The sequence below is a fragment of the Dama dama genome, chromosome 14 (genome assembly GCF_033118175.1).
Source record: "Dama dama isolate Ldn47 chromosome 14, ASM3311817v1, whole genome shotgun sequence".
Lineage (NCBI taxonomy): Eukaryota > Metazoa > Chordata > Mammalia > Artiodactyla > Cervidae > Dama > Dama dama.
The window spans coordinates 66,617,431-66,645,035 of record NC_083694.1 but is presented as its reverse complement, the minus strand read 5'-3'; the positions used below and the strand labels follow the sequence as shown (position 1 = coordinate 66,645,035).

The window sequence follows — 27,605 nt, the reverse complement described above, 5'->3', positions numbered from 1 at the left end:
TCTCTGTTGACACCAGGTTTTAAAAAATGTAAACCATTCCTGTTTTCATCTTGTTTATTGACAACTTATATGCTCAGATATTAACATTTTAATATTAAAGATTTTTACATTAACTTTTTTTTGGGTTTCACCTCAGGGTTTGCAGATATCCGTTTCCTGACCAGGGATTGAACCTGCGCCCCCCTGCATTCAAAATGTGGAGACCTAGCCACTAGACCTCCAGGAAATCAGTACATTAACTTTAACATTAAGAATTTTTACTTTCTTTGAATTTTGATTGGAAAATAGTTGTTTCCCTGGTGTCTCAGTGGTAAAAAATCCACCTGCCAATGCAGGAGATCGAGCCCAGGTTCTATCCCTGGATTGGGAAGATCCCCTGTAGAAGATAATGGCAACTCACTCCAGTATTCTTGTCTGGGAAATCCCACGGACAGAGGAGCCTGGCGGACTACAGTCCATGGGGGAGGAAAAGAGTTGGATACAACTTCACAACTAAAAAACAGCAATAGTATTATTATATAATAATTGGTAGAATTTGAAGTGAGAAAGGCAACTTTAGCAAAACATTTATTGAGTATACCAAGGTAACTTGCTGCTATAATTTTTTTTTAAGATTTTTTTTTTTGGATGTGGACCAGTTTTTAGTCTTTATTGAGTTTGTTATATTTTTGCTTCTGTTTTATGTTTTGGTCTTTTGTCTGTGAAGCATGTGGTGTCTTAGCTCCTGGGCCCAGGGATCACACTTGCATCCCCTGTGTTGGAAGGCGAAGTTTTAATCACTAGACTGCCTAGGAAGTCCCTATGTTAACTAAGGTTACGGATTTTTATTTTCCTTGAACTTTGATTGGAAAATAGTTCACCTTAGAGTAGTGCTATAATAACTGGAAGAATTTGAAGTGAGAAAAGTAACTTTAGCAAGCATTTATTGAGTATACAAAAGTAACTTGCTGTTAGTTTCTTTATTCTCCTATAGATTTTGGGATTTTAATAATGTAGAAAATATTTCTTACTTTCAACATATTACTGTCATAAGCAATTACTAGAAAGTTGCATGTCTAAAATTTTCCCCACTGACTTATATATCTTAATGGGAGTTCTGTCTTTTCAGAGTACTAAAAAAAATATTGTAAAATATCCAATTATAGTTTGTGCAGGTGCTGTCTCTTGGGTCCTGACTACCTGGCTGGCAAGTGATTAACCAACCCAGGTATCCTTGCCAACCAGTGGCACCTGCAGCTCTGCAGGGAAAAGAGGGAGAGGAGCTGAGATGCAGGTGATGGAGGGGGAGGGGGCTTGAGATCGGTAAGGGGATGCTTGTCTGTGTGAGCTGCGCGCTTTGAGGTCGCTGTTCTTCTTGCCAGAGGGTGTGTGTGTGTGTGTGTGTGTGTGTGTGTGTGTGGTGCATGAAATGCAATTTAAAGATGTCAGTATGTTTGTATAAATGTGGATTTTATGAAAGTCAAATGTCTGAAAGTCAGGATTGCATGCATTACACTGATGGATGTTCCATTTGGTTTGCCTAATCACCACAATGGGAAATGTTCAGAATAGTGTAGCCTTACATTTTTATATACCTTATTTTTTTCTCTCTTCTATATTTGGAAAGTCGTATCTTTGAGAAATAAAATGCGTGGGGCATGTCTCTGTTTGTCATTGAGTTTGATTATTTGTGTCGTGACGGTTTTTAAAAAAATGTTACTTTTGTTAATATTTTATCCTCTTACCTCTGCTTCTGCCCTGAACTAGCAGCTGAATACTGATAGTGAAGTGGCCATGAGAAGGCCTGATTATTATAAACTGCTCATAAAAGTAGCTTTTTAAAATTTATGTTTAAATTTGTGATATAAATCATGATTATATGATTATAAATCATATTATGATTTCTGTTTGTTTCCAAAGGGACTTACTTTTTGATCATTTTTGGTAGGAGCTATAATGGTTAGATTGAATAAATTTTGTAGTTTTGTTTTCCAGTTCAGTTCAGTTGCTCAGTCATGTCCGACTCTTTGCGACCCCATGAATCGCAGCACGCCAGGCCTCCCTGTCCATCACCAACTCCTGGAGTTTACTCAAACTCATGCCCATCGAGTCGGTGATGCCATCCAGCCATCTCATCCTCTGTCGTCCCCTTCTCCTCCTGCCCCCAATCCCTCCCAGCTTCAGGGTGTTTTCCAATGAGTCAACTCTTCGCATGAGGTGGCCAAAGTATTGAAGTTTCAGCTTCAGCAGCAGTCCTTCCAATGAACACCCAGGACTGATCTCCTTCAGGATGGACTGGTTGGATCTCCTTGCAGTCCAAGGGACTCTCAAGAGTCTTCTCCAACACCACAGTTCAAAAGCATCAATTTTTTGGCCCTCAGCTTTCTTCACCGTCCAACTCTCACATCCATACATGACCACTGGAAAAACCATAGCCTTGACCAGACGGACCTTTGTTGGCAAAGTAATGTCTCTGCTTTTTAATATGCTATCTAGGTTGGTTGTAACTTTCCTTCCAAGGAGTAAGCGTCTTTTAATTTCATGGCTGCAGTCACCATCTGCCCAGTAGCTATCTCTTAATCTTATGAAGAAGACAATTCTTTTGTGTATTCGAGTTAAGGGATTGATTTCAAATCATTATTATGATAATTTGATAAGAGTGCTTTTGACTTTGACTATTAAGGAAACTATTCACTAAGTCATGTCCGACTCTTGTGACCCATGGACTGTAGCCCAAAAGGCTCCTCTGCCCCTAGGAGTTTCCAGGCAAGAATACTGGAGTGGGTTGCCATTTCCTTCTCTGGGGATATCTTCCCAATCCAGGGATTGAACCGGAGTCTTCTTCACTTCAGGCAGATTCTTTTTCTTTTTTTTTCTTTTCATATTTTATTCATTCTTATTTAGAAGAGTGCTTAAGACTCAGATATTCAGTCAGATTCTTTACCAGCTGAGCTACGAGGAAAGCTCCCTAAGGAAACTAGGTAATAACTTGGTAAGAAGTAGATAAGAGAAGTTATCACTGGGAAGAATTTAGAGGACCTAAGGACAGTATGATTTGTTGTTTATTCTAGGCCTTATCTAAGCCAAGTGGCAGGATTCCTTCTTTTTTTTTTTTTTAAAGATAGGAAAGAGAGCTCATTTTAAGTTTGCTTTTCTTAGGTTTATCATAGAACTAGCAAGAAAGCTGTTTACAGCTGCTGATAGAGCCAGTATTCAAACTCTCTTCTTCGTTCCTTCTGATCTGCTAAAGTGCTTCTGTTTTTTGGTTTAATCGTGTTTCTTTGTAAAGGACAAAATTGGTTTGCCTAACTGGTATTAGAACTGTTACTTGGATACATTGGAAAAGACCCTGATGCTGGGAAAGATTGAAGGCGGGAGGAGAAGGGGACGACAGAGGATGAGGTGGTTGGATGGCATCATGGCTTCGATGGACATGAGTTTGAGTAAGCTCTGGGAGTTGGTGATGGACAGGGAAGCCTGGCGTGTTGCAGTCCATGGGGTTGCAAAGAGTCAGACACGACTGAACGACTGAACTAAACTGGCATTAGGGCTGTTACTTGGAATTTCAATCTCTAGGAGGGTCAATTTAGTTATGTGCTGGCAAGAGCACTTTGTTTAGAACCAGAGAGTTGTGAGACCTGGTCCTGTGCGTTACTGATGAATACGATTAATACTAAACGCTAATATGTTCCCCTGGGCCTTGGTTATCTCATCTTACCAGGCAAGAATGTTGTGTTGATTGAATGTAATAAAATGTTTAATTTCTTAGCATAGTAAGAGATAGTTAACCTTTACTGTGAACCCTTGTTTCCCTAAATTCAGAACTTGCTGTTGGCATTAACTGAGGCAAATGGACTACAAATGTTGCAGTAGCATTTCCCAGTTGTGTTCCAAATTTTATCAGTAATAGATGTTGCATAAATAGTTGGGTGGATAAATGACCTTGGGAAATACTATTTGTTTTCCTTTCAGAAATTTACTAGGCTATAATAATGTTGAGAAGCCTTGAGAGGCCTTGAGGCCTTGAGAAATTCTGCTGTAAGAAAAAAAGAATTTTTTTTAAACTAAACTGAATTGATCATTAAACCCTTTAAAATTGGTGATTTTAAAGAATATCTGTGTTCCATGCAGCGCAGTTTATCAAGCACTGCTTTAGATAATAATTTTCAAGATGACTTGGTGATAGAATTCCCTATAGCAAAAGGCTCTTCATGATATGTATAGTACTTACTGAGCCGGCGATAGTCTATGCTTGCCATGGAAATTTATGAACTTTAAATGAAAAGAATCACTGCTTTGAATTCCAACTTTTGTGGAATTTTATAACAAAATATTGAAATTCACCCAGAAAAAAAATTACTTGAATGCTAGCAATCTACATCAGGGTAAATTTACAGTATTTTTAAAAATATTATTTAGTTGCTTATTTTTTGCCGCACTGGGTCTTTGTTGTTGTGAGCGGGCTTTCTCCAGCTGTGGTGAGCGGGGCCTCCTCTGTTGCAGTGCACAGGTTTCTCGTTGCAATGGCTTCTCTTTTGTTGGAGCACAAGCTCTAGGCGTGTGGGCTTTAGTAGCTGCAGCATGCCCACTCAGCAGTTGAGGCTGTTGGGCTCTAGAGCACTCGGCTCAGTACTGTGGTGCATGGGCTTAGTTGCTCCATTCCACATACGTGGAATCTTCTGGGACCAGGGATCGAACCCATGTTCCTGCCATTGACAGGCAGATTCTTATCACTGTACCACCAGGCAAGTCCCTGAATTTATAGTACTTTTGTTTTGGAATTGACTACTTATTAAGATAATTGCTTACATAAGGTTAAAAGTTATAGAAGTCTGGATCTGAGGTTTCAATTTTGTTCATTTTCAGTATGATCATATTTTTTTCACTCAGATTTCTGATATTTTTATTTATTTTTTGGGTCAGTTTTGTAGTCCTGCTGAAGAGAATTACATAGTTAGAAAGAGTTACTATTAAAGGACGTGTGGGCTCAACTCATGTTATTCTATAAGGGGGCTTCCATCATAGCTTAGTCAGTAAAGAATCTGCCTGCGATGCAGGAGACCTGGGTTCGATTTCTGGGTCAGGAAGATTCTCTGGAGAAGGGAATGGCAACCCACTCCAGTATTCTCGCCTGGAGAATCCCATGGACAGAGGAGCCTGGCAGACTATATAGTACATGGGATCTCAAGGGTTGGACACGATTTAGCAACTAAACGATCACCATATGTTATTCCAACTCATTGTGTTGTTTGGTTTTCATTTCAGAAGACATGTTATTAACTCATTTAAGTGAGTTTGCACACATGGGAATACTGAATCCTTATAGTGGGGTACCAAGTGGTTGAACTCGGTAATGTATTTAAGCAAGTGATTATATTTTTATAATGTTATGTAGGAATCAGACCCAGTGTATTCACTGCTATGCTACTCTGCTTATCAACAGAGTAGGCACTGATATTTGTTGAATGAGTAAGAGTAAATAAAACCTAATGGTGAAGGGTGTTGTGGAGTTAAGTAAAGTTATTCCTGAAAATACTACAGGTAAATTGAGGGATGCAGTAGAGCAGGATCTAATGCCTGATGATCGAAGGGTGGAGCTGATGTAATAATAATAGAAATAAAGTGCACAGTAAGTGTAATGCTTTTAAGTCATCCCCAGATCCCACCCCCGTCTGTAGAAAAAGTGTCTTTGACAAAACCGGTCCTTGGTGCCAAAAAGGTTGGGGACCTTTGCAGTAGACTACAGTGGAAAGACAACTGAATCAAGAATCAGAAAATCCGAGTTCTAATTCCAAATCTGAAGGTAAATAGCCATGTGACATTATACAAGTTTCTGGACCTTGTTTCCTTGTGGGATAAAAGGGGGAACTCATAATAACCACTTCCTCATAATTCATAGGTTGTTGAGGGAATAAAATGAAAGATTGATATAAAGTGCTGTGCAAATGTAAATATACGAAGTCAAGGTTGTTTTCCCCTCCCACTTGCCTAGTACAGTGCCTTGAACAATATTAACACAGATATAGACTTTCTTAATACTAAAAAGTAGGCTGAGAAGCAGAGTTAGGATTGATTCTTGGAGTGCTTACAGAGTGTTGAGGGTAGAAGGAGGAAGAAAAACCTACGAAAGAGAAGCAAAAGAAGCAACGAGGAAAAAGAATCAAGCAACTATAGCTCTCTACTTACTGGACATGCTGTTCACTAAGCTTTTTTTATGCTGTTTGGGAAAAGGATGGTTAATGCTCAGGAAGTAACTTTTGACCTGATTTTCTCAACTCTGCCTGAGTAGACTTACCCCCTTCATATGGGAAGTATGTGGGGATGAGGAGAAGTTCTTTTTGAGAGCTTGAAATTAAAGATCTGCAGTTAGGTAGTTTGAGTACTTGTTTTGCTTTTCTATAATAACTATGAGTGACTTACCATGAAAACATTGAAGGTGAAGCCATTCTTAACCTGTTGCCTAGCAACTCCAGTCTGCCCCCAGACTGTAAGCTCTGGGAGGTGTGAAGGCAGGGACTTTCTTTTGCTTGCCATCATAGCCACATAGCAGAAATCTGTGAGCCAACGAAGAGTGTGGATGAGGAGTCATAATCAGATTGGTTCTTTCTTTTTTTAAAATTTTTATTTATTTATTTGGCTGCCCGAGGTCTTAGTTGAGACATGTGGGTCTTTTAGTTGCGGCATGTGGGATCTAGTTCCCTTGACCAGGGGTCAGACTTGGGCCCCTTGCATTGGGTGTGAGGTGTCTTAGCCACTGGGCCACAAGGGAAGTCCCGGATTGGTCATTTCTTTCCTTTTCGGCTGTGCTGGGTCTACGCTGCTGCGTGGGCTTTTCTCTAGTTGTAGAGAGCAGGGTCTGCTCTCTAGTTGCGGTGCACAGGCTTCTCGTTGCGGCGGCTTCTGTTGTGGAGCATGGGGTCCAGAGTGTGGGCTCCGTGATTGTGGCGCGTGGGCTTTTTTGCGCTTATTTGCTCTGTGGCATGTGGACCTTCTCAGATCAGCGACTGAACCCGTGTCTCCTGCATTTGCAGGAGCCACCAGGGAAGCCCCAGATTGGCTATTTCTGATGAAATTGTTTTTAAATTGTGGTTGTTGTTAGGGAATGGCTAATATATTTTTGATGATGCAGTACACATATATTTGGTTTCCAGGAACAGCTTACCTGAGGAAAATCTAAAATGTGATACTTCTACTACATATACCAAGTAGGAAAATAATTTCTTTTATCCCAAAAAGATCATCTGCTTGTGTTAAAGTGTTATTTAAAATAGTAAGGTACATAAATCTTATTGCCAGTGATCATATGTTGATTTATTTTTGGTGGGTGGATATTAATGGATTGATTATCTAACTTCTCTTCTGCACATTTTATAAAAATATGTTCTTATATTTTTAGGAGGCAAATTTATATTTATAGGAGGCAAAATTAAATCATTTAATTATGTGAAACATCATGCTTTTGGAAAGGTGGATGTTTTTTAGGGGGTGGAGTTTGAAAGTAATAGTTAAAATCCAGTTTTTGAGTAATACATTGTTGTTAGATACCTGTTCTAACCTTACTGTAAATCTCTGTTGTTTAATATGGTAGCCATTAACCATATGTGGCTACTTGTTGGCGTGCTGTGGTTCATGGGATTGCAAAGAGTCGAACATGGCCGAGCAACTGAACTGAACTGAGCTGAACTGAAATGAAATAAAATTAAAAATTTAGTTCTTCAGTTGCCGTAGCCATATTTCCAGCACTCAGGAGCCACGTGTGCATGTGGCCAGGGGCTACTGTGTTAAACAGTGGCAATAGGGGATATTTCCTTCCATCATCAGAGGAAGTACTGTTGGACAGCATTGTTCTCAGTGAAAATGGCTAAGAGATTTCAGCAAATTTTATATACTGAAAGTTGGAGAGTAGAGTGGCAAGAAATTGGAAACCGAATTTTCTTTTGGAGTTGTTGTGTGGGATCTTTCAAGGTACTTAAATTCTCTAGTAAGAGAAAGATAACTTAAATCATGGAGTTCTGGTGTCTCCATATTCGCTGTCTGCTACAGCCAGGCCAGACAGGGAGTATTATCCTCGTGAGGCGAGGCCATCACGCCTGTGAGGGAAGGACTGTGGTTTGAACCCAAGTTTGCGTGACTGCAGTATGCGTTTGTTTTTGCTTTGGACCTTGGGAGTAGTGTTGAGTTGATCATAATCTCCAGTTATAGTGTTGTTACCTGTCATCAAAGACTTTTCTTCCTCTCATCCGCAGGCACCATTCTAATATGTTTGATGTATTTTTTTGTTTGTTTCTGCAGAATCCATATTGTAGCATCAGGTTTATGACTTTTATATTTGCATAGAGGGTATTATGTATCTAATATGAGATTTTCCCCACTCTGCAATGCATTTGATGATTTGAGCACCCAGCCTGCTTTTTGTACACTTTGTGAGGAATTCTTTGTAAATGGTGTTAGACTTTTTGGCTTTTGTCATTAGAGAAGTCTGAAAGAATCCAACCCCCACCCTCCCTGCTCAGGCAATAATGATAGGATTATTTGTCAGTGAGGGATGTGTATACTTTTTTTTTTTTGGTTACTTTTGTTTCACCATTAGGAGGCCAGTGATTACTTCCAACAGATATTGGTGTATCTGAGCATTGTGGCTGTTTGTTTGTTTGTGTGTTTTTTAATGTGGAATCTTTATTGAGCTAATTGCAGATTTATATATGGGTGTAAGAAATTATACAGAAAAAATGAAAAATAAAAAAGAAGAAATAATACAGAACTATCCCTTTGTATACTTTGCTGAGGTGCAGCTGCCTATTTATGCTTCCGAGTTGTATGTAGACAGGAAAGGGAGATAGATAAGCTGTTAGAATTATGTCGAGTAAGAGTAAAAGGATGAAGCATCCTCTTGTGAATGTAATAGTACATGAATATTAGCATGTGGACTTTATTTTAGTTGCCTTTTTGTTTCAGTTTTTTAGTATGTGTTTCAAATAATGAAGTTATTTAACTGAGTTCTGTGAAAATGATATGCTATTTCTTTAAGCAAATTGAATTTTTCATACAAATGCTGTTGAAAGTAATCATGCAAGTGTAAAATAGTTTTGATAATAATTAGATGTTTCTGTGTTTTCTTTGTTTTAGGTTGTTTCACGAAGAAATCCAGAGGATGTCCAGGAGGTAACATGTTTATCCATATGAAAATTTTATTTTATGCATTTTGACAAAAATTTAATTAAATGCTTCATTGAGGAAGCAGTTATTTGTATGTCAGTCATTGTATGTTTGGAAATTGTCTTCAGTTCACTGAACAGTAACTGAAATATCTTATTTCAGGCCTATTGAGTACATGTTAAGTTTCAGTAGGTGTTAAGTTATATAAATAAAAATTTCAGGAATTATAGTTCCATTTAATAACATGATAACTTTTCTGATAATTGCCACTCATAAGATTTCAGTACTAGTTAAGGGCCCCTATTGATTTGAAAATTATGATGCCTGTATGGTAAAGAAAAAAAATAAAAAAAGAGAGTATTTGGTAACTTGTATTAATTTTAAAGAGCATAATAAATTATGGGTTTCTCTGTACTTCCCCATTTTTTAATCAGCATATAGTTGTTTTAGTGTTGTGTTATTCTCTGCTGTACAACATGAATCAGCCATGCATATGCATATATCCCTTCCCTCTTGAACCTCCTTCTCTACTTCCATTTTTATATTGAGTTGGCATGTTGACATCTTGGGAAATTGCTTCTTTTTAGAATTTTGTAGTTAGTTCTTTTGCAGACTAATTCCCTCTTTTTAAAGTGACACCAGCTTGTTATAGTTTTGCTTAGAACTGTAGAAGTCTCTGTTTGTAATTACTTTGTCCTTGTTGTATACCTTTAGGAATCCTAACTGAGGAGTTTACTTGTTTTAACATTTTAAAGTTTACTTTCATTTTGGTCCTTGCTTATTTACAGTAGGACTAGAAGGATATATATAGTCTATATATATATATTTTTTCTTTCTACTAAAGTGTTTAAAACAGATGTTGTAATTTGTTAAGTCTTTATTCTGCAAGTTTTTTTTTTCTAATTGCATTTTAATGTCTTCAGGTGGGCTATGTATCTATTTAACCACAAGCCCCTCTTCCTTCTTACTAAACATACCTGGCTTGATTCATAAATTTAAATTGATTGGTTCTGGTTGGTTTGAACATGTTTTGATATTTTAACTTTTATGTATCACTGTTTCTTGCTATATTTAATCTGATACTTGTTTTTGTCCTGTTGTTAAAAAGAGTTAAAAAATTTTTTTGATAAAAGACACATTTTAAAAAGATTCCATACTGTTTTCCTTAGAGGTTTTAAGATACCTCACTCCCTGCCCCTCTGATAGCCAGGAAGAAAATATTGTTATTTTGGAAGAAAAGGCTAAGTCTATATTTTTATATATCTATATCTTTCCAAAATGGCATTGAAAATAACTTGTACCTTTGATTAAGAAAGTACTCTATTTAAGTGTCAGTTCATTAGTATGAACTATTCCTTAGAATTCTGTTAATTCTGTTAAATTAATAGTCAATACCAAAAAAAAAAAGTAGTCTATACCAGGCTATTCTGCTTCTGAAAACTTAAATCTCTGTTAGAATTGAAAATGGGTTGTTTCCTTTGAATACATTGTCTGATTTCTGTGCTGTAGTTTGTAGCTTGATGTTCCCCTTTTCCAGGGAGAATCCTGAGCCAACCTATCCATGAACATACTCTCTGCCATTTCCTTAATCCTTTTTTGGGGAAAACTCTTTTATAATAACAACTGTTGGTGAACCATTCATCAGAAACTCTTGTAAGTGTGCTTTAGTTAGATGATTGCATGGTCCTTTGTTAAAAATGGTATAAAATCTTAAAAAGAATGTCTTCTGTCTAGCCGACTTCTTGAAGGATAGAATAACCTTGAAGTTGTAACAACATTTTTTAGCTTCCCATATATTGTTTCATTTAAACATTGAAATTCTTACTTAGGAAAGGAATTTTCTACATAGAATTTGTTTCCATTTCCTTTCTTTTCACTTTCTTTCTTTGTTAACTGAGTCACTTAGAATTTACTTATGCTTCACCAGGGCTATTGAAGATCAGTAGATGTACTGTTTATCTAATCAAATATAAGACTAATAATATGCTATCCTTAGAAGATTGGGGAGATTTAGCTCTTTTTCTCACTCATACACAGGCACCTTGGCACATGCTACCAGATAGTTATGTTTTCTTCCTAAGTAGGCCAAAATACTTGCATAGAGTAAATAATTTAAAATTATCCAGGATGGTTTTTCTTTTTATCTTTTAAAAATTCCCTCTAAATTTTCATTTATGAAGAGCAGCCTGGGTCACTCTGAAGGGGGGACAGCAACAGTTAATGTGACCTCTTGTTCAGTAGGTTCTCTAGAGCATGCACACTTGTAGAATGTAAAGAATGAGATAGAGATGTGCCCTCCCCTCCCCACCTTTAAAAAAAGAAGTAACCTATAGCTCCGTGTCTCTATATTTCACTGGGGAAATCTGGGAAAGGAGAACCAAAATAGAACTTTCTGTGTATCGTTATCAGAAGTCTCTCACTATTAAGTCATTTCATAAATAACCCAGTTTTAGGAAAACTATTTGCACAAATTCGGAAATGTGTCAAGGGAAAGAAAAGTCTCTTCAAAAGGGACGGAAAGAAATTCATAAGCAGATAGTATGGTGGTGACGTTGTAGGAAAATTTGGTCCAGCAAGTTTTAAATATTTTATGAGAGTAAAAAGGAAAGGTTAATTGAGTGGTTTTGTAAAAGACCTAAAGTTTTTTTGGTATTAAGAGAAATTATCTGTATAGAAAGCATTCATTTTATGTAAAAAATATCTAAGGAAATGTTTTTAATGAAAATTAAGCTTTTCTTTGTAGTCTGTTATGATTGTCACTGAATTTTTAATTGAGTATTTAATTGAGAAATTTTATGGAGAGGTAGCTTTAATGAATAGGATATTTCTACAGAGTAGATTCAATAGAGTAATAAGTGTTATTATAACTTTTTTTTTTCCTAATAGTAAAGAATTGATTATTAGAGAAAATATTATTTTTGCATATATCTTTTGGCACTTTGTATAGTCCAGTTATAGACATCGATACTTGCTGATATAATGGAGGTGTGCTTTTGTTCACTTTTCCACTTTGAAGATTTTTAGAAATGTCCAAGCTTAAAAGGAGTAAGAAGAAAAGGATGCAGTGACCTGTGACATTCTGGAGATGCTTTGGTTTCCTGCATTTTTTGAGGGTTTTTATTTGCTCTTGGGTATTTCACTTCTATAGTTGAGAATATGTGAGTGAATATGTGAATGAATAAATTAGGACATAATGAAGAAACACAGATTTCCTAATTTTTGCTCTGAAAGACTATCTGCTGGTTTCTATGCCATGGTATTATCATTATTGTGATTAAATTATTAACTTTTGCCCCTTAAGTTACCCTGACTTTATTTGACAATGACCCTAACTGCAATACAAATTTTATATACAGATTTAATTGTTTCCATGAACTGTGGTCTTTTGAATAGCTCTCATGTCTAATTTATAATAGCTTTAAGGATTGTGCTTCCCTTATGTAAGATTTTTGTCAGAAGCCCACTACCCGTTTCGCCCTTAAGCCCTTGGCAGATGTGGTACCACCATAATTTGATGTATTTAAAAAATATGAAATAGCATTATGTTCCCATGAACAGAATTATGTTAATGCATCAAGATTAGAAAATGCAGGGAAGCAAAATATGAAAATTAAAAAATCACTTGTAACCTCAGTGTCCTGAGGCCTTTTACTTTTCAGGTGTTGGTCTGACTCTCAGTTCCTCTCACTCTGGCTTCTGCTGGAACTGTCGATGCTCTCTGCATTTGTCTTGTTCATTTCCATTTCACATGAAACCTCTTCTTCCAGATGTCTTGTCTCATGGCACAGCTGAGCTCCTTCAATACTTTGTCCTTGGTTCCCTCTTTACTTTTGGCTGACCCCCATCATTCAGCCGTTTAGACTTCTCATCTTGTAGCAAATGCTGAGAAATCTTTTCTGAGTTATTTCCGCATCTCTTCTGATGACTCCCCAGCTACTACATCTTGTTTAGTAGTTCTTGCTCTTGAACTCCTGACCTGTCTATTGGATATCTTCAATTAGACTTAGCCTCACATGCACCTAAATAAAATATATCTAAAATTGAGCTTCATTCTTATCTCATCACAGCCTTTTCTCCTTGGCTCTTCACCTTCGGGAATATGGCACCACCATTTATCCAGTTGTAAAAGCCAAAATTTCAGTAATTATATTTGGCCTTTCACTCTCCTTTTAAAATACTTCATTCCTGATGATTTCTCTCTCCCTCTCTTTTTGTTTTTTTCTGGCCATTACTTCCCTTCAGTGTGCCCACCTAAGTCGACACTGTGTGGGTGCTCCTTCCATAATACCCTTGGGCTGCCCTTTTCAGCATTTATTACACATAATAAATATATCTATCTTGTGATATAGTTACTGTGTTGGCTTATTCTTCTTAATTTGACAGAGAACTCTTTAAAGGAGGGACTGTGTTTCTTATTTCTTCATCCTTTGTGCCAACACAGTGCCTAGCATAAAGTATGCTCATGAAAATATTTGCTTTGTTGACTATTTTTGTTGTTGAGTAAATGAATAAAAGGGGCTTCCCAGGTGGCTCCGTGGTAAAGAATCTGCCTGCCAGTGCAGGAGACGGAGGAGATGTGGGTTTGATCCCTGGATTGGGAAGATCCCCTGGAGGAGGAAATGGTAACCCACTCCAGTATTCTTGCCTGAAAAACTCCATGGGCTGAGGAGCCTGGCAGGCTATAGTCCATGGGGTCACAAAGGGCTGGACACAACTGAGTGACTGAGCACACACACGTGCAAATGAATAAAAGGAAAGATCAGGAGCAAGCAGTTTGTTTAAATTAATTCATATTGTCTGACTAGTCTCCTAGGGTTAAAAGCAAGTCTCTTATTTTAAAAGCAGCACATTTAGTGATCATAATAGAATTTTTGATAGCATGACAATTTTGTAAACAATTTCTTATATGACATTTAGTAATCATAATGGAATTTTTCATAGCATGACAGAATTTTGCAAAGAATTTCTTATATGCAGTAAGTGGAGTTTTTGACAGGTCTCTTAAATCACACTTGGTTACCTGTTTGGCCTAATGTTTGCTTATTAGTATTACACTATTGAGTTTGTTAGAAGTTAGACAATTAGATTTTTCAGAAGTAAAGGCCCCAGTATACTAGGTAATGGAATTTAAAACTCAGTTTTACCCTATAGAGACTGAGGTCTGGATCAGTGTTAAGACCGTGTGTTAAATTCTTTTTCTTTATTAAGTGTTTTTTTTCTTTTAATTTAAATAAGTTTAGACAATAATTTAAACGATAACTTACTTTTATGTGTTATATAATCTAAATGATTGTTATCTTGTTTTTTGACATATCCTAATTTTAGTGTTATTCTGATCAGGATTTACCTTGCCTCCAGAAATGTTATTACTGTCTTAACCGAGATTTTATGAAATGCAAAAGTTTAGGTTAATTACTTGCTACAAAGCTATTTCTTCTTTAGTATTTTTCAGATTATTTATCCTTTAAAGCAAGTGCTGAGTACGTTTTTTGTTTAAATTTGTTTAAATTATTTTGTGTTTGTAAACATGCTGTTTTTGAGATGAATATATATTTTGACATCTAACTCATTTCCAGGGCAACTGTAACTAATGTTTGAAGAGGTTAAGTGACATTTTGTGTAGTGTAGACCTTTTTTGTACTAGTTTGACTATTTTTCTAATATGAAGAAAAGAGTGCTTTCTTAAAATGAAATTTAAAAACCAAAACAGTTGGGGGGAGAATTGCTGCTTTATATTTTTAAAGCAAATATTATTGTTGATTTCAGACAGGACTGTATTGGTTAGAACATTTTTGTTTGCCTTTGCATGACAGTTTTGAGCACTTTAATGAAAATTTTTTTTCTTGTTCCAATATATGAACCTAAATGGTTTGACTATGAGATACACATTTAATTTTCTTCTCTCTTTTCTTCTCTCTAGATAATCGTATGGAAGAGATATAGTGACTTTAAGAAACTGCACAAAGAACTATGGCAAATTCACAAAAACTTATTTCGACATTCAGAATTGTTTCCTCCATTTGCTAAAGGAATAGTGTTTGGTAAGTGATTATTTTGAAATTGTGATTTTGAAAAGTGATGACTAGCTAATTATGTATATACATTGAACACTAAAACACTGCACCATGAAATCAGAAGCCACTTATTAAGATAATTACTATTACGCTGCAAGCTCTTGAAGTTGTTTTCTCATGTTTTTTTTTTTTAAGCTAGGAGATTCATATTTTATTTCTTCAGTGACATATTTACAGTTGAACATAAATTAAAGGCCTGCTTGCACACCAAAACCAAGTGTCTTAGGTGGTTCAGTCAAAGAGGTGAGACCTCTGACTGACTCACAGGAGAAGCATCCACTCCTTGACCCAGGTTTTGGGATTTTGCCAGCATTGAGTTCCTCAATAATTTCTTCAGTATTCTTACTTGTCAGATTCTTGTAGTAGCTGTCATTTATTTGAACCATTGGTGCATTTACACATTCCACTTCTAAACATTCCACTTCTGTTAAGAGTAAAAAGTTGTTCAGGTGTAGCCTCCCCAACCTTTATTCCAGGTGTTTTTCTGAATGGCTTCCATTGTGCTGTCCAAGTTTCAAAGCATGCAAGGCATAGTAGTGCAGGCTTGAATATGATACTTAACTGGTTTTGTACTGTACATTGTATAAAAAGTTGCGGCTTCATGTGCTTTCATTGAAGATAATTGCAGAACTTCCTGTAACTTTTTTCCTGTAGAGATGGGCAGCCATCCATTCTGTCTGGGCTAAATCAAGGAGTGGAGGAAGCACAGCTACTGCCTTAAGCTCTGCTGGGTAGTTTTTTTTTTTGCAGTTGCTTCTGTCCTCCTAGAGTTTTCCAGTATGAAATCAAATGGAGTATCTGGGTTATTCTCAAGAGTATCTCTGTGCACAAATAAGGCTCCCCCAGCTCCATTTTGCACAGTTATCTTATGCAGATTCCTTCTACATCTTCCCCTCTGGGTGGGGAGGCTCACTTTGCGGGCTCAAATGCCACAGAGAGAACACGGCAGGCCAGACTTCAGTCCTTTAGGGTCACTTGTTTTTTCATGTTCTTGCTGTGGTTTTGTTAACGCAGAGTGCATTTGCTCTTCCCTTTCATGAAAAAAACAGCACCAGATCAAAGCTGAAACTCTAACCAGTGAAACAAATAGAAAAACCCTGTAGGAACATAAGGTGACATTGAATTATTCCTGCACAGCTGTCCCTCAGTGTCTATGGGGGACTAGTTCCAGTACCCCCTGTGGGTACCAGAGTCTGTGGATGCTCAAGTCCCTTGTCTGGTGTAGTGCAGTCGACCTTCGGTATCTGCGGGTTCCTCATCTATGGACTCAACCAGCTGTGGATCAGCACCTCATATAGGTAAAATCATACAGTATTTGTCCTTTTATGGCTGGCTTATTTCACTTAGCATCATTTCTCAAGATTTATCCACGTGGTAACATGTATCAGAATTTCCTTCTTATGTCTGAATATAGTCCATCGGGTGTATGTACACCATTTTGTTTGTTTTTTCATCCATTAGAAGGGGACGACAGAGGATGAGATGGTTGGATGGCATCACCAACTCAGTGGACATGGGTTTGGGTGGACTCCGGGACTTGGTGATGGACAGGGAGGCCTGGTGTGCTGCGGTTCATGGGGTTGCAAAGAGTCGGACATGACTGAGCGACTGAACTGAACTGAAGTGAACACTTGGATTGCTTTTACCTTTTGGCTGTTAAAAATAATGCTGCTGCACTGGACTTCACTGGAGGCCCAGGTTTAAGACTGCCTTCCAGTGCAGGTTACAGATTTGATCCCTGGTCGGGGAGCTGAGATCCCACATGCCTTGCAGCCAAAAGACCAAAACATAAAACAAAAACAGCATGGTAAAATCTAGAACAGAAACATGAAACATAATAAAGAGGAAACTGAGAAAAACCTCACAAAAACCACCAAACTGGGGCTTCTCTGGTGGCTCAGTGGTAAAGAATCTTCCTGACAGTGCAGGACACTCAGGTCCGATCCCTTTCCCAGGAAGATCCTGCACGCCAGAGAAACTTAGCTGGACTTTCCACAGCTAAACAAGGCTCATCTGTGACCTGAACACTACACGCCTAGCACTTAGAAAACGGCTTTGAAAAAGTGTCCAGACAAAACCTATCACACAATTATACACAGCAGCTCTACTTGTAACAGCTTAAAAAAAAAAAAAATGGTAGAAACACAAAAAAATATGGAGCAACCAGAAAATGATAAACAAATGGCAATACTAAGTCTGCAAATGTCAGTAATCACCCCAGATGTAAATAGATTGAATTCACTCAAAAGAAACAGAGTGACCAGATGGATTAAAAACTATTTGTTGCCTCTAGGATACTCAGCTAAACTCTAAAGACAAATAAAGGCTCATTGTGAAGGGATGGAAGGTGATACTCCAAGCAATTGTCAGCCAGAAGAAAGCATGTGTAGTCATACATATTAGACAAAAATAGGCTTAAAGCCAAAAACATTACAGGAGACAAAAATGGATGTTATATAGTGATAAAGGGGACAGTCCATTAAGAAGACATGACTCATTAATATACATATATACATCTGACATAGTACCAAAATATATAAAACAATTATTAACAGTCCTAAAGGGAGAGACTGACAGCAACACAATAATAATAGGGGACTTGAACATCCCACTTACGTCAATGGATAGATCTAGACAGAAAGTCAACAAGGAAACATTGACTTTAAATGAAACATTAGACCATTCTTACAGATGTATACAGAATATTCTATTCAAAAGCAACAGAATACACATTTTTCTCAAGTGTGCATGAATTGTTTTCAAGGATAGACTGTATGTTGGGACCCAAGTTAAATCTCTTTAAGAAAATTGGCCAGGGACTTCCCTGGTAGTCTAGTGGTTAAGAATCCGTCTTCTAATGCAGGGGATGTGAGTTCAGTTTCTGGTTGGTGAACTAAGAGCCCACATGCCGTGGGACAACTAACCCCCGCACCACAAGTAGAGAGTCTGCATGTTGCAACTACTGCACTGCAGTGAAAAGATCCCACAGGCTGCAACTAAGACCCGACACAGGCAAGTAATTTTTTTTTAAAAGATCAAACTATAAGAAGAAAGCTGGAAAGTATCATAAGTATGTGGAGACTGAACAACTATTGGTCAATGAAGAAATCAAAAGAGAAAAAATGGATGAAGACAAATGAAAATGGAAATATGACATACCAAAATCTATGGGATGCAGCAAAAACACAATTCTAAGACAGAAGTTTATAGCAGTATAGGCCTTCTTTTTTTTTTTTTTTTTTAATTTTTATTTATTTATTTTAAAAATATGACCCCAACTTCTCTCGGCCACAGTCGCTGGCGGCAGCTGAGGCGCGAGCCCAGTCCAAGGGCGCTGCCTCGCAGCCGAGAAGGCAGTGGCCGCTCGGCCCGCAAAGAGGGCGGGAACTCCGGCCCTACAGTCTGCCTGCCCGGGCGGGCCGCCCCCCACCCCGCCTCTGGTTGCGGGCTACCAGCAGCGGCTACCGCGCCCGCGACAGCAATCGCTGCAGCCACTGGGGCTGCCGCTACCACCGCCCAGGCCTTCTTTAAGTAACTAGAAAATCTCTAGTAATCTAACCTTAAACTAAAGGAACCAGAAGAAAGGAACAAATGAAGTATATAGTCAGTTGAAGGAAGGGCATAAAAGTCAGAGTGGAAGTAAATGAAATAAAGATTTAAAAGACAGTAGAAAAGATCAATGAATGAAATAAAGATTTAAAAGACAGTAGAGAAGATCAGTGAAACTAAGAGCTGGTTCTTTGAAAAGGTAAACAAAATTGACAAACCTTACACTAGACTCACTAAGAAAAAAGAGAAGGCTCAAATAAAATCAGAAATGAAAGAGGTGAAGTTACAATGAATACTACAGAAATACAAAGGATTATAAGAGACTACTATGAATGAATATACCACCAATTTGGACTGTCTATAAGAACTGGATAAATTCTAAGAATCATTCAACCTTTCAAGTCTGAAACATGAAGTATAAAATCTGAATAGATTGATCACTGGGAAAGAGATTGAGACTAATAAAAAAAAAGCAGCCTCCCCAAAACATAAGTCCAGGGCCACATGACTTCAGCAGTGAATTCTGTGAAACTTTCAAAGAAGATTTAATACCTGTTCTTCTGAAGCCCTTCCAAACAATTGAGATGGGAGTGCTTCTTAACACGTTTTACAAGGCCATCATTACCTTGACACGAAAACCAGGTGAAGATAACATGCAGAAAAGAAAATTACAGGCCAATATCTCTGATGAGCATAGATGCAAAAGTCTTCAACAAAATATTAAGCAAATTGAATACAATACACTAAAAGGATCATAATGATGAAGTGGCATTCATTCCAGGGATACAAGGATGATTCAGTATCTGCAAATCTATTAGTGTTCTACACCACATTAATAAAATGAAAGATAAAAATCATATGATTATTTCAATAGATGCAGAAGAAGCATTTGACTGATTTTAACATCTATTTGTGATAAACTTTGAATAAAATAAAATTATTATAGAAGGAACATACCTAAACATGATAAAGGCCATATATGACAGACCGATAGCTAATATCATACTGACCGGTGAAAAACTGAAAGCTGCGCTTTTATCAGTGAGATCAGGATGCCCACTCTTATTCAACATAGTATTGGAAGTCCTAGCCAGACCTTTTAGGCAAGAAAAAGAAAAGATGTCTAAATTGGAGAGGAAGAAGTAAAACTGTCACTATTTGCAGATGATGTGATTTTATATATAGAAAGCTCTATAGACATTTCACCAAAAATCTATTAGAAATAATAAATGAATATAGTAAAGTTGCAGGATATGAAATCAAAATACAAAACTGTTGCATTTTTATACCCTAATAAGAACTAGCAGAAAGAGAAATTAAAACAATCCCATTTACAATCATAGCAAAAAAAATAAGGTACTCTGGAATAAACTTAACCATGGAGGTGGAGACTTGTACACTGAAAACTGTAAAGTATTGTTGAAGGAAATTGAAAAAAAAACACAAATGGAAAAATATCCCATGTTCATGGATTGGAAGAATTAACATTGATTAAATACCTATATTACCTAAAGCTATCTACAGATTCAATCGCTGTCAAAATCCCAACAACAGATTTCGTAGAAATTGAACAAAAATCATAAAATTTGTATGGAATCACAAAAGATCCGGAATAGCTGAAGTAATCCTGAGGAAAATGAACAAACCTGGGGGTATCACACTCCCTAATTTCAAATTACACTGCAAAGCTCCCTGGAGGAGGAAATGGCAACCCACTGCAGTATTCTTACCTGGAGAATCCCATGGACAGAGGAGCCTGGTGGGCTACAGTCCATAGGGTCACAAAGAGTCAGATACAACTGAAGTGACTTAGCATGCATGCACAAAGCTGTACTCATCAAAATAGCATGTTATTGGCAGAAAACAGACACACAGATCAATGGAACAGAATTGAGAGCCCAGAAATAAACCCACACATATATATGGATAACTAAGAATATACCATGGAGAAAGAAAGTCTCTCCATTAGTGTTGGGAAAACTGAACAACTGTGTGCAAAAGAATAAACTGGAACACTGTCTTACGCCATACACAAAAATTAACTCAAAATGTATAAAAGATGTGACTATCAGATCTGAAAGCTTAAAGTCCCTAGAAGAAAACAGGCTGTACACTCTTTGATATTAGTCTTAGCAGTAACGTTTTTGGGTATGTCTCCTCAGGCAAAGGAAATAAAAGCAGAGATAAGTGGGATGACATCAAACTAAACGCATCAGCACAGCAAATGAAACCACTCACAAAGTGAAGACGGCTTACTGAGTGGGAGGGGTACTTGCAAATTATACCTGTTAAGGGCTGATGTTCGGAATACATGAAGAACTCCTGTAATTCAACACCAAAAACCCAAACAGCCTGATTGAAAAATGGGCAGAGAATCTGAATAAATCTTTTCCCAAAGAGGACATACAGATGTTCAACAAGCACATAAAAGATATTCAACATCACTCTTAGGGAAATGCAAAGCAGAGTCACAGTTAGATATCCCCTCATGCTTTTGAACTGTGGTGTTGGAGAAGACTCTTGAGAGTCCCTTGGACTGCAAGGAGATCCAACCAGTCCATCCTGGGGGAGATCAGTCCTGGGTGTTCATTGGAAGGACTGCTGCTGAAGCTGAAACTCCAATACTTTGGCCACCTCATGGGAAGAGTTGACTCATTGGAAAACACCCTGATGCTGGGAGGGATTGGGGGCAGGAGGAGAAGGGAACGACAGAGGATGAGATGGCTGGATGGCATCACTGACCCAATGGACGTGAGTTTCAGTAAACTCCGGGAGTTGGTGATGGACAGGGACGCCTGGCATGCTGCGATTCATGGGGTCGCAAAGAGTCAGACACAACTGAGTGACTGAACTGACTGACTGACTGATGCAGATCTATGTTTATTGCAACATTATTTATAATATGTAACCTAAGGAAGCAGCCTAAATACCACTGATGGATGGATAAAGATGTTTATATATATGTGTGTGTGTGTATATATATATAGATATGCAATGAAATACTACTCAGTCATAAGAAACAATGAAATCTTGCCATCTACAACAACATGAATGGACCTAGAGGGTATTATGTTAAGTGAAATAAGTCAAATGGACAAAGACAAATACCGTATGATTTCACTCATGTGAAATGTAAACGAAATGAAACGGAACAAAAGCAAACACGTAGATACAGATTGGTAGTTATCAGGGGGAAGAGTAGTGGGGATAGGGCAAAATGGTTAAAGGGGGTCAAATGCATGGTGATGGATGGAAACTACACTTTGATTGTGAGCATGCTGTGGTGTATGCAAAAATAGGATTATAATGTTATACATGAGAAACTTGTTATAAACCAATGTTCAAATGGTTATATCCCTCCAAAAAAAAAAAAAAAAGCACTGTAATTTTCTGCTCTGTGCATCTTCTTCCCAATTTTGCTTCCTGAGAAAACTGGCTTTTATCTTTTTTACTTTTCATTTCTTGAGTGTGTATTCTGTATCTATAATAGTACATTTATACAGTTTTTTTCCTTTGGTATAACAGTTTATGATGTGTCTATTTACTTTTTACTCTGGTAGGTAAGAATTTGACTTACCCGTTCCCCTGTATTATTACATAATATTTTTAGTTCTTCTGTTGACCACTTCTCTATTTCTTTGTTCCATAACTGTGGACAATACCATTTGTCTCTGTAAGATGAATCTAAGAGTGTATTTGTCCTCTCTTACCTCATTAGCTCCTTTTACCACTTAGCTTTTGAAACTTTTATGCTTATTTTAACTTTCTCAAAGGTGGTAATATTTACATTTTGTTCAGTAATCATAATTAAGATTCCATGCTTAATCTGTAGAATGATTTTCAAATCTGAAATTTTTAATCAACTTCATCTGTAATGTTAGTATCATTATGACTGTAAATATTGTTCATTAAACAGGTAACAATTATATTTTGTTAAGCTTAATTGTGATGACTACTGTGACAATGTGGGTTTTTTAAAACTTTTTATTTTGTATTGCAGTTTAATTGATTAACAGCGTTGTGATAGTTTCAGGTAAACAGCAGTGGGGCTCAGCCGTACATATACATGTTATGATAGTATAGTTTAATGGAATCCTTTTTCCTTATACTACATCAGTAAATCAAATTCACGCTGTGTGCTAGTTTGCTAAATATTTGGACCATACCTTTTGTGATAGACCACCTCCAAGATGGCCATGTGTAATCCTTCTCTCCTGCTAGTTACACATTTGTGTATTCTATTCCCAGGGATTGGTCTGTGTGAGCAGCAGTGTAAAGAAAAGTGGCAATGTGTCATTTCTGAGGTTAGGTTATAAAAGCTGTGGCTTCTCTCTTGGGGGTATTCTCTCTCTCCTTCTCTCTGTCATTACTTGCTCTGAAGATTACCAGCTTTCATACTGTAAGGACACACACAGCCTACGATGAGGCCCACACTGAAAGAAACAGAGGCCACGATCAACACCCAGCAGCCATCTGAAACCTGGTGCGATCATGTGGATGCATTTAGGTGCAGATTTCTCCGGTCCCAGTAGACCTTTGAGATGACTGCAGCGCTGGCTGACAGCTTGACTGCAGCCTCATGAGAGACACAGAGCTGGAGCCATCCTGCCTAGCCTCTTTGGATTCCTGACCATCAGAGGCTGTGTGAGGTAGTAATGTTTGTTATTGTAGGCTACCAAGTTTTGGGATAATTTTTTACATCGCAATAAGTACTTAATTTTTTTTTGTTGTTTTTTTAACCTGGAAGTTGGAGTGCTGTTATGACAAAACCCAAACATGTAGAGAGTGGCTTTGGAATGAACCTTGGGCTTTGAGGTGACTGTGAGGGCCTACACTGTCTTGAGGAAGCTGTGTATAGAAGCCGCATGGTCTTTGATAAGACTGCAGGTGAAGGTTTGCAGGAAAATGAGGTAAATGTTACTGGAAGTTAGAGGAAGGGAGTGGGTCCTTCTTACGTAGTTGTAGAATGTTTAGCAACTTGGTTGCGTACGGTGGTGTGGAAAGTAGGAAAGGTACCAAAGGAAGAGGGTAGTGCTGCTAGGGAGATTTCCAACCGGAGTGTTTAATAAGTTTGGTGTGGTTTCTTCTTGCTTCTTTTAGTAAAACGTGAGAGAGAAATTAGAGGAAGGATTGTTTTTGTGACGGCTTAAAACAATAGAGCTTTATTTTTTTTTTTATAGTTTTGGAGGCCTGAAGTCTGAAATAAATATCGTTGGGCAGAAAGCAAGGTGTTAGCAGAGCCTAGAGCTTCTAGGGAAGAATGCATTCCTTGCCTCTCTCCGTTTTTGGTGACTGGGTGTATTCCCTGACTTGTGCCAGCATCACTTCAGTCTGCAAGGCCTCATCTTCAAACCTCTGTCCACTTCAACACCCTGCTGCCTTCTCTGTGGGAAATCTCTCTCTGCCCCTCTCTTGTAAGACGTCTGTGATGGCGATAGTGCCCATCCTGATAATCCAGGGTAATCTCTGCCTCTCAAGGTCCTTAATCACATCTGCACGCACTATTTGAAGAAAGTATCATTTACAAGTTCCAGGAATTAGGACCTGGTATCTTTGGGGCCATTTATGAGACTATCACTTATATTTGAGTTCCTCCTTTCCTCTATCTCTCCATCCCTGTCTTCCTTTCTTTCTTTCAAAACTTTTAAGATGTGAATATATTCTGCTCTTTTACAAAATTGCCCCTTAGATTTAACATCCATAGATTCTTGCACAAACCAGTGTTTACATCATGGCTTCGTAATAATGATTCTTCAGTTCCAGCACCGCTTCCACCTTAGTGATTATCCTCCCTTATCTCGTTGTTTGTGTGTCTCTGTAACTGTTCTTTTTACCTGAATCTGCGTTCTCTATCTGTATAGCTGCATGTTTGTGTATTGTGTCTATTTGTGTATTTACCCACCTATCCATTATTTATTTGGACTCATATACCTAATTTTTACTCCCTAATAGTTTAGAATTCAGAATTCATTAAGCCTCCCTGGTAGCTCAGATGATAAAGAATCTGTCTGCAATGCAGGAGATCTGGGTTCTATCCCTGGGTTAGGAAGATCCCCTGGAGAAGGGAACGCTCCAGTGTTCTTGCCTGGAAAATCCCATGGACAGAGGAATCTGGAAGGCTACAGTCCGTGGGGTCGCAGAGAGTTGGACACAACTGAGCGACTTTTACTTTCACACTTTCTTTCAGGGAGCTAAATGCCCAAATTGTCCTAGCTTTGACCGGTAGGGCCCCTTTTACTTTGGCTTCTCTGTCCTTGAAACTTTTCCCCATCAAATGTTTTAGTTGTTGTTTTTTTAAAGCACTTATTACTTTTAAGCATAGCAAGACATTCAGTGCTCATCTGTGAGTTTATATGCTGCAGCCTTGGAATCAGCCATCTCTTCATAGAGCCCTGGTTGCTTTTTGGGGGGAATGTTTTTAGAAACTATGTTAGTTATCAATTTTTTGCATAAAATTAGCTCCAAATCCACCTTTTTTTTTTTTCTCTTATTGGACTTACTTTTCCAACTGGCATGTATAAACTTAGTCCGTGGAGGTGTTGGAGGGCCCCTGTGGGAGATGTCCTTCTGTTCCTGCGTGTTCTGTGTTGCCAGTGGCGTGGACGTGTGTGGGCTTCCCAGTGGTCCTCATCCTCCAGCAGGTTTTGTTGCTAGTTCCTGTCCGGGGCCCCCTCCTTCCACCTGTGGCCTGCTGACACCACAGCAGTTTCCTGTTTGGCAGTCCCAGCCTGCAGTTCCTTGCCCAGTGCCTTTGGCCCTCCTATGTGGAGCAAGTGGCTGGGGCAGCCCAGCTTACTCTCTCGCCCAGTCTGCTGCGGCCACACTGTCTCCAGGAGCCCCGAATCCAGCCTTGGGGAGCAGGCCCCCGTACTAGGACTGCCTTCGGTTCTTTCCTTCCATCCTAGGATATTCCTTACACTTCTCTTTTCTCTTTTATTTCTTCTTAGTAGTTAATCCTGTGTAAATAGTTAATGATTCTTTATAAGACTTTCCCTCTTCAAACTGCTTTGTGGATTCCGCTTTTTGGCTGGACTCTGGCTGCCGCAGAATCCTCTATCTGGGCAGTAGATAAGCTCACTATCTGGGCGGTAGACAGGCTCACTGCAGCCTGTTTCAAGGCTCTTTCAGCTGCTGTAGTTGGGAAACGGTGCGTTTATGTACATACATATTACAATGCATACATTGTACACACTTCCATTCATATACAAATCTGCACATATACATATATACACACCTACATATGCTTATTTCAGAGTTGTTTATGATAGCTTTTGCCAAACAAATTTTTATATGTTCAGTTTTATTCCTGAATGCTCCTCCACTAACCTCCGTGCCAAGATTTTATGGTTTTGGTCCTGATGAGAAAGGTTGTCCCATACTTACATTTGCTTGTAAGATGATTTTTATAGCTTAAAAAATTCTTTTTAATATTGGTGTGGAATTTACATTTGAATGGATGTCAGATGATGCTCCATTTTACCTTTCTTTCAGATGGTTAGATATCTGTTGTCAGATCACTTGTTAAATAATTTGTGTTTTTCCTAATGAAATCTTTGTTATACTTTTTATAAGCATTTCCATTAATTAAGGGTTTTTTCTTTTGTGGCATTTATTTGTCTATTCTTACGTTAATTCTTGTTTCTATACCATATTGGTTTTTGTATAATGGCTGTATAGAGTATGTTCTGATGCTAGCTATATTTCTCATCAGCATTGGGGAGATGCTGCCTTGCAAGGTCATCTTGGAATTCCTGGGGCTCTTACATTGGTTCTTCTTGGTTCTAGGAAGCCATGCCAATTATCCATTATCCATTTATTGCCTCTTAGCTTCAGGTCCATTTCTTTTTTTTTTTTTAATTGGCCTCACTGTGCGGCTTGTGGGATTTAGTTCCCCCATTTTAGTTCCACTGGACCTCCAGGCAATTCCCTTCAGGTCCTTCTTTCATTTCCCATTCCACATTAATAGGCTGGACTCCTTAAAAGTTTCCCTTTACAGTGAGTATTGCAGTTAAGCCTCACTTAACTGCATGCTCAACTGTAGGGGACAGTGGAGGGGCGCTCTGGGAGGGTCTGGTCCTTTCTCCCTCTTTGCAGTCTGCTGTGGATTGTGTTTGCTGCGCTGTTGCCAGAAGCATCTGCCTCAGTCATACACCTGGAGCCCAGGCTCCTGATGAGCTTGTAGCCGCAGTTAGCCGATGGCCATCTAGCTAAGCACCCATGGTCCCTCAGGCCTGTTGGAGAGTGGGCTTCACGCTGTCTCACTGTGTGTGCCTGCCCCTCAGCTGCAGCCTGCTAGACCTCAGGTGAGCAGATTCTTGATGCTCCCCCCTTCTGCATGCCAGTCTGACAGCTACGGCCTGCCTTTCTTACCTCAGAAAGTCATTTCCTGTGGCCTTCCTGACCCTGACACTGTGTTCCCCAGGCCTTGCATGACCTTGCTTTATTCGTGGGCTCCCAGCACTGTGACTCTTGTTGCCTACCTGCCAGCCCTATCCCTTCTGAAGTCTGGAGGGGGTCTCTCCTGGCAACTGTGGACCAGTCCAGGGAGCCCAGCAAATGTCTCCCAATCCAGTGGCTGTAACCATACCTTTTCCAAGAGGATCTGAGATCGAGCCGTGGGGAGTGCTTCCCACTTCCGAGTTTTTTCTTTCTTGGTTACCCTGGGGTATTCGTTAAGATTCTCTTTTCACTTTAGAGTTTCTATTTTTCCATTGTCATGGTTAATAATTCTTTATATTAAATTTTTCCTGTTCCAGTCACTTTGTGATTTTGATATGTTGACTGAACCCTGCTGTCTGTCTTTGATTTTAGAAGAATTCTGAGTAATCTGATGTTATTCTGTCTCCG

The 27,605-nt window shown here is 38.5% G+C and overlaps 1 protein-coding gene and 1 pseudogene across 4 annotated transcripts in view; one reads left to right on the top strand and one right to left on the bottom strand.

Moving 5' to 3' along the window:
* The window catches only part of RPS6KC1 (ribosomal protein S6 kinase C1), a 195,606-nt gene that overhangs the window by 8,043 nt on the left and 159,958 nt on the right, over positions 1 to 27,605 (top strand). For 3 of the 4 annotated variants that reach the window (XM_061160965.1, XM_061160968.1, XM_061160964.1), the window contains exons 2-3: positions 9,106 to 9,141; positions 15,056 to 15,176. In XM_061160965.1, the coding sequence (XP_061016948.1) occupies positions 9,106 to 9,141; positions 15,056 to 15,176 (157 nt within the window). Of the gene's footprint in view, positions 1 to 9,105; positions 9,142 to 10,672; positions 10,789 to 15,055; positions 15,177 to 27,605 lie in introns of all 4 variants that reach the window. The other variant, XM_061160966.1, reaches the window with a different exon arrangement.
* LOC133069521 (NADH dehydrogenase [ubiquinone] flavoprotein 2, mitochondrial-like) lies at positions 15,189 to 16,468 on the bottom strand (annotated as a pseudogene).